At 35.5% G+C, this 15,243-nt stretch overlaps 1 protein-coding gene and 1 pseudogene across 4 annotated transcripts in view; one reads left to right on the top strand and one right to left on the bottom strand.

Annotated features, from left to right (window-relative positions):
- Positions 1 to 15,243, bottom strand: part of RASA2 (RAS p21 protein activator 2) — a 129,114-nt gene that overhangs the window by 80,256 nt on the left and 33,615 nt on the right. For all 4 annotated transcript variants that reach the window (XM_054480198.2, XM_054480200.2, XM_054480199.2 and 1 more), the window contains exon 4: positions 6,067 to 6,161. In XM_054480198.2, the coding sequence (XP_054336173.1) occupies positions 6,067 to 6,161 (95 nt within the window). The remainder of the gene's footprint in view (positions 1 to 6,066; positions 6,162 to 15,243) is intronic.
- Positions 12,045 to 13,600, top strand: LOC129034190 (putative uncharacterized protein MSANTD5; annotated as a pseudogene).

Genomic DNA, 15,243 nt, shown 5'->3' with positions numbered 1-15,243 from the left:
TGTGATCCCCATTGTTGGAGGTGGGGCCTAGTGGGAGGTGTCAGATCATGGGGGCAGATCCCTCATGAATGGCTTAGTGCCACCCCCTTGGTGATAAGTGCGTCTTGCTTAGTTAGTTCATGTGACATCTAGTTGTTTAAGAGTCTGGGACTTCTGCCTTCTGTCTCTTGCTCCCTCTCTCATCCTGTAATAAGCCTGCTCCCCGTTTACCTTCCACCATGATTGTAAGCTTCCTGAAGCACTCACCAGAAGCAGATGCCAGCACCATACTTCCTGTACAACCTGCAGAAGAACTGTAAGCCAAAGTAAACCTCTTTCCTTTATAAATTACTCAGCCTTAGATGTTCCTTTATAGCAACACAAAAAAGGACCAATACAGAGGTATTTGAGCAAAACATAACACATGCACTTAAAATCCTCTCAAGACTAAACTTTATTTTGTTTTTATCACAAAACACCATTTCCATATAAAATAACTCAGTATGTTTCAACTGGTAAAAAATATTTTTACAGGCATACCTTGGAAATACTGTCTAAGGGTCCAGACCACTTCAATAAAGCAAATATCTAAATAGAAAGTCACAAAAATTTTTTGGTTTTCTAATGCATATAAGTTACATTTATACTATATTGCAGTCCATTAAGCGTGCAATATGTCTTAAATAACGATATACATATTTTAATTTAAAAATATGTTATTGCTAAAAAAGGCTGTCATAGAGACATGAGGTGAGCACATGATGTAGGAAAAACGAGGCAGATAGATTTGCTTGACACACAGTTGTCACAAACCTGCAATTTGTAAAAAATGTAGTATCTGTGAAGCACAATACAGTGAAGTACAATGAAAGAAGGTATGCCTGTACATGAAGTGAAAAATATCCCAACTTCGGGGTTTCTGATGGATGTTTTAATATGTAGAAATTACCTCTATAAATAATTTTGGACACAATTGCCCATCAGATGAAAAAGCAAAATATAAATTTTGTTTAGTATCTCTTATATTAATGGCAGTTCTTTATGAAGGTGTTGTTTTCTCCTTAAAGAAGTATTTAATATGATCTAGAATGGCTCATTATTAATTCACATATAAAAATTTAAAATGAAGTTAAACTCAACCTGCAATAATGAATTATGTTTTTACATTTGTTATGGCTTGAATAGGGCATGTTTTAAAAATCCTCGTGTATTTATTATTAGCTATAATCATTGCATTTATTTTTAAATGTCTTTTTAAACAGGTAAGGCAGAGGTCTTTTTAAAAAAAAAAAAAAAAACCAATAAAACAATCAATAACTTATGGCATGATCCAGAAATTCAAGATATGCTTGTTGGTAAAGACCTATTAACTAAGTAATTGCATCATATAGGACATGGTTGATACCACATCTGGATTTACTGCTTGGACAAGTTGTGTGAGACAAACTCCTTAATTAATGACAGCAGCAAATTCTCCACATGGGAGATTTGGTTTAATCACTCTTTTTTTCCCTCCCTATAAAGATGGGGTCTTGCTATGTTGCCCAAGCTGGTCTCAAACTTCTGGGCTCAAGCAATCTGTCTGCCTCAACCTTTCAAAGTGCTGGGACTGCAGTGAGCCACCATACCTGGCCTGGTTTAATCAACCATATGTAAAGTATGCTTTTTATCACAGTGCCTAAGAAATAAAGAAAGGATAAATACTTAATGTTCCTGGTGAGTTACAGGACCTAATAACTAATAGCACGGCTGTAGTTCACTGAAGCCAAAAGAGGATTTGTAGAAGGCACCAGCACAACCCATATTAACTTCACATATGTGGCAAAGAATATTGAGAAAGAATACCAAATGAAATAGATGATAACTAGGACCATAAACAGGATCAGAAACTAAGGAAGAGAATGCTTCAAAATGGAGGGAGTGGTCACCAGTATCAAAAGCTGCTCAAAGATCAAGTAAGATGAGGACTGAAAAATGTCCACTAGACTTATTGACACAATGTCATTGGTAAAAAGAACCATTTCTGCTCTCTCTCTGACCCACTGCAGAGTCTGAAAGCAGATTAGAATAGGTTGAGGAAAAAAATGGTTCAGCCCAGAAGGAAAAATTACAAAAGGTAGAATCAAGCCAAAACCTAAATACAAAAAAAAAGTAGAAAAATACACTCATGAAATGTTACTAACAATATTTTGAACTACTGAAGATGAAACTGAAAAGAACTATTAACATTATTGACAAGTATAACAGTATCAGCAATAATAAAAAATTATCTCCGGGAGACAATTCAAGGTAAGAGGTTATAGTTCTAAACAATTTTTCAACTGTTTTGGCATAAAGCCCATCTTAATACTATTGGGATCTTTCCACTGGAAAGCTAAATTACATTTCTGCATGTTATTTCCCTAGAACTTCACAACCAAGGGAACCCTTTGCACTGACATTATCATTTCACAGATGAAGATCCTCAGGTAACAGGCTTGCGATTATTTGGGGCGCAAATGCTAATTAGTGGTAGAACTAGGAAACAAGCATCTCTCCCTCTGAGGTAGCAATGCCAATCATTTCCTCTACTCAAACCCCTTCCTTAGGGAACATGCCTACTCAAAGCCCTAAAGTGGACTGCCTTACAGTGCATTTTCCTCCAACCATATCAAATTAGATTGAAGTAGACATCTGACCCAAGTTTAGCCAAACTTTCTCTCTAGATTGTGGCAGAAAACTGAGTCAGATGTTGGAGGTGAGGAAGCTGTATGGTCACATGGACTCAAAAATTGGTGTGGCCTCTTTTAGGTCTCAAAAAGAGACTGCAGTAGATTTACAGAGAAGCAGGGGAAGAGACATGTCTCATTATATATACAAAAAGAATACAATGGAATCTCAAAATGGTGTTTTTTTCTTTCCTTTATATTTTGCAAAGCGAATAGTTATTAAAATGAGAGGGAAAGACTGAGAGAAAACATTACTCACTTCATGAAAGGGAAAGAAAAAAACCAATATTTAAACAGTGAGAACTTATACTCAATAAGCACAGTGAACATAGGAATAGAAGAAATGATTAGTGGGTCTCAGTTTCCATGTGCCACCTGCAGTATCTATTGCTGTACTGAGTCGGAGCGGCGGGGAGGTCTACAGTCTAAAGATACATTATATAGTTTTCATTTACCATGGCCCAGAATGCAAGCCAATTATTTTATGTGGTAGTCAACCAAAAACAAAAAAACCATCCAAATACCTTAGGGTATCTTATAAGAAACTAAACTCTTTTCAAAAATAATTGTAACTTATGCAAAAATTTTTAACTTTTCATTTTGTATACTCATTTTACAGATGAACTCAGGCAAATTTTAATGTCTATTGTTCTAAGAATCTAACCTCCACTTAAGATGCATCTCCTCTGCAAATGCCTGACAACTTTCTAGCTCACACTGGCAATGTAAAGTTCCCATGATGACATTCCAAGAAACTCTTTAGGAGCTTTCCAACGGCCTCTCCCATTTTCTTTGAGCAAATCTGAGCAGTCTTCTGTTCCTTACACTCAGATGTTATTTAAGTGATACTCCTAATCTATTTTTTTTTTATGACTAATAGTACAGAGTGGTGAAAGGTAGTAAAGGCACTGTGGTTAGGAGTTTTAGAATCAGACAGATCTCTTTTGGAATCAAGGCTTCACTACTTAGTAGTTCTGTGACTCTGGAGAAGACATTTAACCTCTGAATTTCACTTGCCTTATTTGTAAAATGCAGGTGATGCTATTTACCTCATAATGCTACTCTGAAAGTTAAATGACATTAAGTACTTAGTACTGTGCTTAGGATATACTGGTATAATTACTAATAGTAATTATCAGACTGAGTTCCTGTTGAATGCAATCTGTTTCATAGCTTTCACCTATTTCCCTATTAATTGCACTTATGTTTCACGGTATTTTTGTAAAATTTTATAGTTTATGGAAGTGAACAAATTTATTAACAAAGTAGGATTTGTATGAACCATGGGATGATTTTCTATCTTTTCTATTCTCATAAAGATAATTTAGTATTCCCTTATCAGTAGTGGGACAACAACATTTTCAATGGTACAATATTAACCCAAAAGTGTTATATGTCTCTTCCACCCCATAAAGTACTTTTCCTTCTAAAATCTGTTTTAAATAGTGGGCAAATCTTATTAATTAAGTATCATTTAAGACAAAAGAGTTGTAAAGTTTAATAACTCATAGTCATGAAAATAACTGGCACAAAATTTTAAAATGACTATATTATATCTGGGTAACTGCTGCTTCCACAATTTTCATGTTTCATAGATGAGATATGTATCTCTCAAATGTGTATATATACATGCATATATGCATATATATGTATATCTATAAATATGCATACCCATGTGTATGTAATGTGTGTGTATATATACATATATATGCATATATACACACACATGCATATATATATATACACACACATATATATATACACACACACACCATCAAATAAAGTCTTGTGTCTCTGTATTAATCTTTAGTACCATCTCCAATAATTCTATATTCTATATAGATTTCTACCTTTTGAGAGCTGGAACTCTTAAATTGTTTAGCAAATTTACATAAAATTCACAAAATTTATGAGTTTTATAAAATGTAATGGTTCATAAAATTTCAGTTTAAATTTTCAAAGCCTTTTCCTATCATGCCTTTTCTTAAAACTATTAAAAGAAAAACTGGTACTTTAAAACTTTCATATCTGCCTTTTGGTAAAGGAATATTAGGGAAATAGCCACCAGACTGACTGGTGGTAAACAGACAATATTTTACATCTGTATAGCATTAACAGCTTTTAAACTATTCTTACAGATATTTCACTTAATTCTCACAACCATATGAATCGAACACAGCAACTTTTATTCCCACTTTATAGAAATGAAATTCAATGTCATTTAAGTAACTACATATAAAAACTAGGACCTAAGTTTTCTGCCTTTTAATTTAAACCCTTTCCACTTCTTCACATTGCTTCTCACATGGATCATTTACAATACTGTACAGTTGGAATCTGAATAATAGCTATGGTCATAAGGAAAGACAAGAATATTAAAACACGGCAAAGTAGGTTAAACAGGAAAAGTATGTTAAATTTTGCAGTTAAGAAGGGGTGTTAGTGCATAAGTACTTAATTTTTTGAGAATTTAATAATTAATCAAAGAGAATGCTTGAGAGATTATGAGGAAATGGAGACACAGGCACTTATTTGCAAATTATCTGTGGTGTGGGTGTAGCACTTTTTTCTTGTCTTAAACTTCTGTTTGAGTCACAGTGGCAAATTAAAACTTCTTTTAGAGAGGAAGAATCCTGCTTGCAATTATGCCCTCGGGAAATGGTTTCACAATCCTTACCATATTTTATAAATAAATAAGGCTACAACAAAAAGATTCCCTTTAGTTAGAAATAATAATTTCTAAGACAGAGCAACTCAGATTTTCTAAAAACAAATAGAAACTTCAGCTACATGGCTAAACACACATCTTTACTCAGAATCTGAAAAAGGTCTCTTATTTTGGAAAAAAGAAAAAGATTAAAGAGTAATGATACTCTTTCAAATAAAAAGCGAGGTGAACAACAGGAAAGGGTGGGTGTGGGAGTGAAGGCTGTGCACAGTGGGCTCAGGCAGGGTTTAAATGAATAACATTTCCCCAAGTCCAGTTTACTAGAGAGTAAACAGAGAATCAAGACAGACAAAATCAGACTTCCAGGGATTCTCCCCAAAGTCAGAGTTAATAAAACACATATTTTCCCTTAAAACTTTTCCCCTCAAAGACAAAATAATAATTTGCTATTGTGACTCAAACAGAAGAAGGTAAGAAAGAAATGCCCTTATCTCCACAAATCTACACATATGCATACATGAGCATTATTCTTGAAACAATATGACAAAGCCATTACCTTCCTGTCCTATATTACCCAAAAGTCTATAATATTTGATGCCAGAATTTAAAATAAGGTATAATGTGCTCTATTTACATGAACCAGTTTAATTAGTTCATTTTTTACTCATTTCCTGTGACAATCTCTTGTATTACATAAGCCTTAATATTTACCTGAACCTCTGAATTGGAGTCAACAGGCTGTAATGAAAACCAAGTTTCTTTGCCACTGTGATTACACAAGTCTTCTTTTTTGATGGCTACTTTTCCTACAGAAAATAAGTAAAACAATATAAGAAAACACGCTTTGTATAATCCTAAGACTCATTAGCACTGTTTTATATAATACTTTATAGAAAACATTTTAAAATGATTTGTACCTATTGACATAAAAATCCATTTTTATAAAGCATTTTTTCTACATTTTAAAGAATGAAAAAGTGTCTCATTTCTCCTTGCCCCTTGGCAGACCTTTGTCTGGGTCATTTTGAATCAGGGGATTAGATAAAACCTCAGTTGTATTACATGCAACTGCATTTTTTTAGTGCTTATTCAGATTCATGTTTTTACCCAGAGTATACTCATTATAAAAAGCAAGGTACAATGGTAGTGCAAACTAATCTTCCCAATTTTTTGACGCTATGAACAAATGACAAGTTTTGAGCAGATGTATCTGCATTTAGTAAGAGTTTATAAATTCTAATTAAGAGAAAAGGAAAAACAATATCATACATCATTAACAACAGTGAAAACTGACTTGAAAATTATGGGAGATTATAACAATTTTATTATTAAGAATTTACTTTCATCAAAACATTGCAAACACTGATTATGTTGCTCCAACACATACAAAAATTAAGGCAGTTCTCTAAAGAGTTTAAACCCTCTCAGAGGAAGATACAGTACAATGAACAAAGTAGTATGAGAGGAAGAAACAGAAATGTTCTTATAATAAAATATTTGCCATCTTGGTACAAAGCATTTCCTTCCTCAATTCAAGTTTTAAGAAGTAGACACAGTTTTGCATAAGACTGATGATTTATTCCAGGATTCTACACAAAAGTTTCAACAAAGGATATATAAAGTTAAAAGCAGTTCACTTTCTTTTGTCAAGTAAGAATTTTCATTTTATACGCCCTAATTCTACTTTATTTCCTTGTACTTATGATATACCTTTGTCTTTTAGTTCAACATTTGAAAACTTTAAGAAAAGTGTAAAGAAATTTTTTTGTCAAGATATGTCAACTTTTGTATATCAAGTGAAAAGGAAGGAACAGGAAAACAAATACAAACTATGCTTAAAATTTCATTCTGGAATTAGTGGTGACAGTTACACAACTCTGTGAACATATTAAGGCCCCCACCACACCATACACTTTTTTTAATTTAAAAAATACTTTAATTCACCCAAGCCATTAGTGCTGGAAAAAAGAAAAAAAGATGTATTTTGAAATAATTTCAAACAGAGAAAAGTTACAAGAACCGTACACCAAAAATTTCCATATTTTCTACTCAGATTCCCCTACTGTAAACTTTTATAATGTTTCTCTCCCTCTAACATATATAATGATTCTTTTTCTGAACCACTGAAAAGCAAATATAATGTATACCTTAAAAGGGTGAATTTAATGGTATGTGAATTACATCTCAATAAAACTGTTATTTTTAGAATGTAACCACATTACAGTTTTTGATAAGCTTCTCATTCATGTCTTGGAATTCAAACTGTAAAGACAATCGATACATCTAATTTTAAAGAAAACAGTAAAGTACACAGCTGTATTTTATTAAAGAGTGGTAACTGTATTAAAAAATACAATCGAAGGAGGCCTATTGAAAGTTCATCTTTATATGTCTATGAATACATGAAGTTAAAACATATAAAATTTTAAAATAAATTGGTCCTGATAACAAATACATATCTTCCCAACTTTCTTTTGAATACTTTGGATAAAATGTAATTTGAAGATCAAAATCTTTATGTGACTATATAGCATTTATAGTTCATTCAAATCACATGGAAAATGACACTAGGGAAATAATGTATTTTAGTTCTTTTTTGGTTAAATTTAAGATAAAAATGATGGGAAAACAGAAATTCTTATAGTATTAAATACACAGATTAAAAGCCAAATATAAAATTCAGGCACTAACTGGAATACTCAAATATTCCTTAAACTGCAGGAAGAATTTAGGTTAAGAGACAAATCATCCAAATCTCTGGATATGTTTTATGTATGAATTGTATCAAATTCCTGGCAAATCCATATACTACCAGGAATGGCTTAAGATAAAAAATTATGACAAAGTATTCAATATTGCACACCACAAATGATTACCATAATTCTATCAAGTAGTCCTAATTACCACAGATTCCACACCAGACGTAAATAAAATGTTAAGGCAATGCATTAACAGTCTGATACTCAAAAAATATATATGTACATACAGAAATACATCTATACATCCTACAGCTGAAGGTCCTACCTTTTGAGAACCATTCCCCTCCCTTTAAGAATCTTTGTAACTGTGTATCTTTTATGTCCTCTCCCCAGAAAAAGGCACAGATAATATCTGGCACATAATTTTAAGAGAGTTTACTTACCATCCAGAAACGAATCAGTAGACTTCTGGTGAAATTTCTACTTTACAATTTCCATAATTTTTAGTTTTGTACACAATTTATGAATATGTATATAGACGTACATACGTACATACATATAATACATACAAACATCACTAAAACGAGTCCCAAATTCTAAAAGAGGGTTTCCTACAAAGTTTATTTAGGAGTTTATTGGTTTGACAAATTCATTCCCTCATTCAACAATCACAATGGCACTGTGTTGTAAATGCTGATTTGATTTCCAGGCTTCCCTAACCAAACTCTATTTAACTAACAATGCTGCTAAAAACTAGAGTAGAAATTTACCTGTCCTACTTATGACTCATTACTCTCAGATCACTGGAAATACATTTCATCTGTCACAGGTGCCTTCCCAAAAGAGAATCCTCTCTTAGTCACACAGGTAATATATTCTAAAGCAAGCAGCCTCTTCCTCCTATTCTGCATCATGAGTATCATGACATCACTGTCACTGAAGAGTTGAATGTTTCTTGTCCTATGAGAGGGAAACCCTTCTCTGACTAGCTGCATAAATAAGTCATTTGTGAGTTGAGAATAATCTGTAATTTTATTGCCAGCTCTTATTCTTAAGCTCCTTTTTAAGATGTCAGTTTCTGATATGTAAAGATCTAGTTGCATGAGGCTAGTTGGCTTGAAGAAGCAGGGAAGAAAGAGTACATGATCCCACAAAGTTAGAGAAAATGATATATAAGAATGGCACAGGAAAATTAAGAAAAATATTTGAAGTCAATAGGTAGCAGGATACCTACAACATGTCCAGCACTTTATTAGGCAATATAACATATAAAAAGAAATATACATCAGCCCAAGGGAATAAAACAAGGAAGGGGGAGAGGGGAAAAGAGACAAAGAATGAAGGAGGAAAAAAGGTGAGAGGATAAATGAGAAGGAAGTATGGGAGAGGGAGAAGAGAGGATGGGGAAGGAAGGAACAAGTTTCTGAAACACAAATAGAATAAAAAAAAAGCCTCATGATTCTGATTTGTTGTTTAATCACTAAACTGGCAGGCATTAACAGTAAAAGGTAGGCAGCCCGACACAGTGGAAAGAGCACTGAACTGAAAGAAAAGCCAGCATTTACTGAGTCTCTACCTCAGTAAATATAAGTATATATAAGGAGACATTCTTATATATTTTCTTGTTTAATTTTCCTAATAATCTTGGAGGTAGAGGGTATAATCACCATCTTACAGATGAGGAAAGCTGAACAATATTTTTAAACTTGCCGCTAACAGGTGCTGCAGCCAGATTTCGAAACCAAGGCATGCCTGTTTGTGCTCCTTCTAACACAAACACTAATTCTATAACCTGGTGTCAATTCTGTTACTTATTAGCTGTGTAATCTTGGGTGAATTACTCAAACTCTACATCTGATGTGCCTCCTCTGCATTAGAATGACTTTTAACTTAATGATCTTAAAAACCTTTTTTGTGCCTCTAATAGTCCCAAAGATTGTTTTAGTTTAGTGTTTACTATTTTCTTTTATTTATGTATTTTTTTCAATTTTTTTTTTTGAGACAGGGTCTTGCTCTGCTGCCCAGGATGGAGTGTAGTGGCATGATTACAGCTCACTGCAGCCTCGATCTCCTGGGCTCAGGTGACCCTCCCACTTCAGCCTCCCAAGTAGCCAGAAGTAATTTTTATAGTTGGTCCCAGTTGGCTACTTTTTAGTTTTTGTAGAGATGGGTTTTCACCATGTTGCCGAGGCTGGTCTTGAACTTTTGAGCTTAAGCAGTCCAACTGCCTTGGCCTCCCAAAGTGCTGGGATTATAGACATGAGCCACTGTGGCCAGTTGTTGATTACTATTTTAAACAAAATTAATTCATTATTTCACTAGCTATGAAATTACCAACTTCAAAAAAAATCAAACCCATCTGGGTGCAGTGGTTCATGCCTGTAGTTCCAGGTATCTGGGAAGCTGAGACAGGAGGACTGCTTGAGCCCAGGAGTTCAAGTTCAGCCTGGGCAACACAGTGAGACCCCCGACTCTTAAAAAAAAAAAAGTCAACAAGAAACAAACGTCCCAACAAATCATTTAAAGTTAGTACTTCATTTCCTCACTGTCCTGACAAACTCATGGACAGAAAGAGCTTAAAACCAGACATATACACACCAGATGCTGTATTAGTTCCTTAAAATCAGACAAAGAAAGGAAACACAAAAGGAAATGAAGGAACTGTGGGCACAGAAACCACCTTTGTTGATCTTTAAATAAAAAAAGCATTTTTAGCTTTCTAATACCATTTGTCAGCAGCATTTTCTTGCCATCAGTAAATACTATGTTACCCTTGGGACCCATTTTTAGATACAATATATTCTTAGAAATTTCAGCCTGATACAATTCACCAGTTGGCAAAATCCTGATAGTCCTGTTCCTATTTGAGCACTAGCAGAAATGGCTAAAAGAGGAGATAAAAACAGTGACAGGCCGGGCATGGTGGCTCACGCCTGTAATTCTAGCACTTTGGGAGGCCGAGGTGGGTGGATTGCCTGAGCTCAGGAGTTTGAGACTAGCCTGGGCAACACAGTGAAACGCCATCTCTACTAAAATACAAAAAATTAGCAGAGCATGGCAGTGTGCGCCTGTAGTCCCAGCTACTCGGGAGGCCGAGACAAGAGAATTGCTTGAACCCAGGAGGCAGAGGTTGCAGTAAGATGAAATCATGCCACGCCACTGCACTCCAGCCTGGGCGACAGAGCAAGACTCCGTCTCAAAAAAACAAACAAACAAAAACAGTAACAAATATTACTGTCTATATAAAAATGAAACAGGACCAGAGGACTCAACAAATCCTGGCAGATAGTCAACAGCAGCAATTTAGAGACAATGGCAGCACTTCGAAGCCTTAGTGTACGAGGTTTCGATAGATACACTTTGGTCTTTGTGGTAGACTGGTATATTAATGGCCTCCATAACTCCTGGTTATCTACACCATTGTGTGGTCCCCTATAGCACTGACTCTTGGATTATGTGACTTGTCTTTACCAATGGGACATCAGCAAATGTGACACACCTTTGCATTAGGGCTTGCCTTCTTAGAACCAATCAGGAGACCATGTGGTGAGGAAGGTCCAACCATCCTTCCTCATGGATGGATAGTCAGCACCAACCATCAGACATATGAATCAGACTAGCCAGCCCCAATCTCCCAGATAACTGCACATCAGCCCCAGGCGAGACCAGCCGAGCCACTCAGCTAGGTTCAGCTCAAACTGACAAACAATAGGATCATGAGTAAATGTAAGGTTGCTGTATTAAGCCAGTAAGTATTGGAGTAGTTACATAGCAGTAGATAACTGATATAGTCCCTATGCAAACAGACACCAAAATGTAGTCATAAGCAATTTATACACAGTAAATTTTGCTTAAAAGCTAAATGTCAGCAGAAATTACAATTCAAAGTGTTGGAAAAGACCTTAGCAATTTTAAACCCAATCTTATTTTATGGATGAACCAGGCCTAAGAAAATGACTCAATAAAGATCACATAGTTAGTGACATAGTCATGACTGGTATTCAGGTCTCTGACATTCTAGTAAAATCCTTTCATTTCTATATGGTTCTGAACCAAGGTGGGGTGAGGGGTGGGGAGAACTGCCAGAGTCTACTAAGATAGTCAGTTTACTTGTTTGAGCTCTAGAAAAATAGTCATAGTTTACTTGTCTGAGCTCTTGAATAACAAAATAACTAAAAAATACATAATAGGAGGTAAAACATTTATGTTTTAATTTCAATATTATTAGAATCCTCATTGGAAATAAAAATATATGCTTAAAGTTTTTCTTTTTCTCTCATTTTGTACTAACTGTTCCTAGCATATAAAGATGCCTAATATAAACAGTTATGCCCCGAATTAATAACAATTATTACCTCTGGGAAGAGGACTGGGAGGAGGCAGTGGTCAAAAGTCATTTAGGCTGGGCGTGGTGGCTCACGCCTGCAATTCCAGCACTTTGGGAGGCTAAGGCAGGTGGATAAGAGTTTGAGACCAGCCTGGACAAATGGCGAAACCTCGTCTCTACTAAAAATATAAAAATTAGCTGGGTGTGGGGGCGGGTATTTGTAATCCCAGCTACTCAGGAGGCTGAGGCAGAATTGCTTAAACCCAGGAGGCGGAGACTGCAGTGAGCCGAGATCATGCCAACGCACTCCAGCCTGGACAACAGGGCAAGTCTTCATCTCAAAAAAAAAAAAAAAAAAAAAAAAAAAAGGATTATCTATGCCATAATTTAAAATTTTTTTACAAAAATAAAAATATCCATACATAACAAGCAGAGAGAAGCAAACACATTTCCACACTCAGGCTCCTTCTGACTCTACTAGGTTCCATTAGAGCAGAGTAAGTGCCAGTGTTCCACCAACCCAGGAACAGGCTCTGCAGACTCAGTGAGAATCATCCCAGAAGAAAACTCAGGAATAAAAATGGAGAAAGTGACACTTCAGACTGAAACTACCAGAAACATGCAGAAAAAAAGCAGTCCAGGGACCAGAAAAGCCCTCAGTCCAGTTAATTAAAACCATGGAGTAGCCAGGAAGTCCAGAGTTTCCTGCAAGAATGGGAATTCCTTGAGCGTGAAGTGTACAGGGTGAAGAAGTATCTCACAGTATCAAAAGCAATTGCCCCGCATCTCAAGCACAGAGGTATAAAGAAGAGCTGGCAGGAATGTCTCCAGATGCTGATAAGCTTGCAGGACTTACACTTCACTATTCATGAGGCCAAGCAGGGGCCAAGGTGCCACCCCTCGCAATGTCCTTATGGAGAGGCCCTGCACAGGATTCTGGGATACAGATGGAAGATCAGCAACTTCTCAGGTCCTCCCTGTGCTGATGTGGCTGACCTTGCACCTCCCGAGCACCAGCCCCAAGCCTATGGCATTCCTGGAGACTTTCAGGAGCCGATGTGGGCCCCAACACCTGTGATCTACATGGAAAATGCTCAGGTACCCACCCAGATGGGAGCCCTGGAACATGAACCCGCCATGGTCAGTTCTACAGATGTATCCTGCCTTTCTCTCAGCAGCCCCGGGCCCTCCACCACAGTGGTCCATCTCTACTGACTGATCCAGATTTAGAAGACAGTTAGAATATGGATCCTGATTCTATCAGAAAGACTGAAAAACAGCACAATCTGTGTGTGTTGGTGCATGACTCCTTCCTCTCTTTGCCTGGTACAATAAGAATAAATGTGAAATAAATGAATGACAAAAAAAAAAAAAAATCCATACATTACTCATATAATTAAAAATAAAAAACCCCTAAAATCTATCTATGCTCAACTTGTACTGAATCTCAGATCTTAAGTTTAAAAGATGATTCTCTCAATTCTAGCTCAAATTTCATTTCCAGAAAATGCTGTCAGTGTTTAATCTACAATTGAGTGACTCCAAATTATAAATTAAGAAAACTCAACTTCCAATAGCTCAAAATTAAAAAAAAACAAACCTGTGTGTTAATGACAAAAGAAAATGATACTGAACTAGAAAAATGTTAAAAATGTATAAGTAAAACCATCAACCACTTCCAACCTTAAAGGGTATGTAGTGTGTTTAATAATAACTCTATATGCAAAAGGAAAAAGAATTTTCTGTTAAATGTAGAAATTTTATCCCTTAGAAGGAATAAACATTTAAGAAAAAGTTATCACACCAACAGTTACAGCTTTCTGACACCACTCCCTAAAGAACTGATTTTTACTAGAAATTATTTTACTTAAAATTGAGTTTTACTTTCAAAATAAACAAAAAACAAAGGCAACTTCTGGAAATCATAAACCTCAACTTTATGCTGCTATTCCTTAAAGGCCTTTTCAAGAAATATTACCTTAAGATTATAACATGTAGAGACAAAAATTACTAAACATTTTTCTTAAGATATGATGGCCGAAGTTATACATTCTCTCAAAGGTTATTAATAATTACCAATAGCCTCTATCAATCCTTATCTGACTCCACCTTTCTCTAGTTGCTGACATTAAAAGGGTTCCTTATCTTCTCTGACATTAATCTCTCCTATCTTTCTTTCTACTTCCTGATATGCCTTATCTATCTTCAAGTCTCTTTTTCCCTGAAACCCTCCTTATCCACTCCCAGGTAATTTTGTTCATTCCAACACAGGCTTCACCTATCACTTAATGCTAATAACTCTCAAATCTACATCTCTAGCTCTTTTCTCTAAGCTTCAGAGCTATATTTCCAACTGTCAACCAACATGTTGTTGGTTGACAACCACTAAGTTGTACCCCGGTAATACTAAGTTTAACTTGTTTGAAACCAAAGTCATCCTCTCCCCTTCTCACTCAAAAGTGAATGTTCTTGCTGTGTTCTTTATCTAATTTAATGACAGCCATACAAACAAGACCATTTTAAACTCTTCTCCTTTTCACATCTCCTGTTCATCTTGGTCCCTATGCCCTATTTGAAACCCCTGAAGTACATTCCCTCATCTGTATTTCCACTGCAACTGCCCTAACTCATTTCATTTGATAACAGCATACCTGTTGATCTTCCTGCCTCTAACCGCTCCCTATTCCAAATCAACAACTTCTTATGGCCTACAACTGTACTACAAACTCGATGTATATAGATTACATATTTAAATTAGAATATATAATATCTGCGTATGTATAATTGTGTGTGTATATATATCTGTGTATATAAGTGTATGTGTATGTGTGTGCATATATATATATAACTGTGTATGTAACT

This window comes from Pongo pygmaeus, chromosome 2 (assembly GCF_028885625.2).
Source record: "Pongo pygmaeus isolate AG05252 chromosome 2, NHGRI_mPonPyg2-v2.0_pri, whole genome shotgun sequence".
Lineage (NCBI taxonomy): Eukaryota > Metazoa > Chordata > Mammalia > Primates > Hominidae > Pongo > Pongo pygmaeus.
This window is presented reverse-complemented; position numbering and strand designations above follow the sequence as displayed.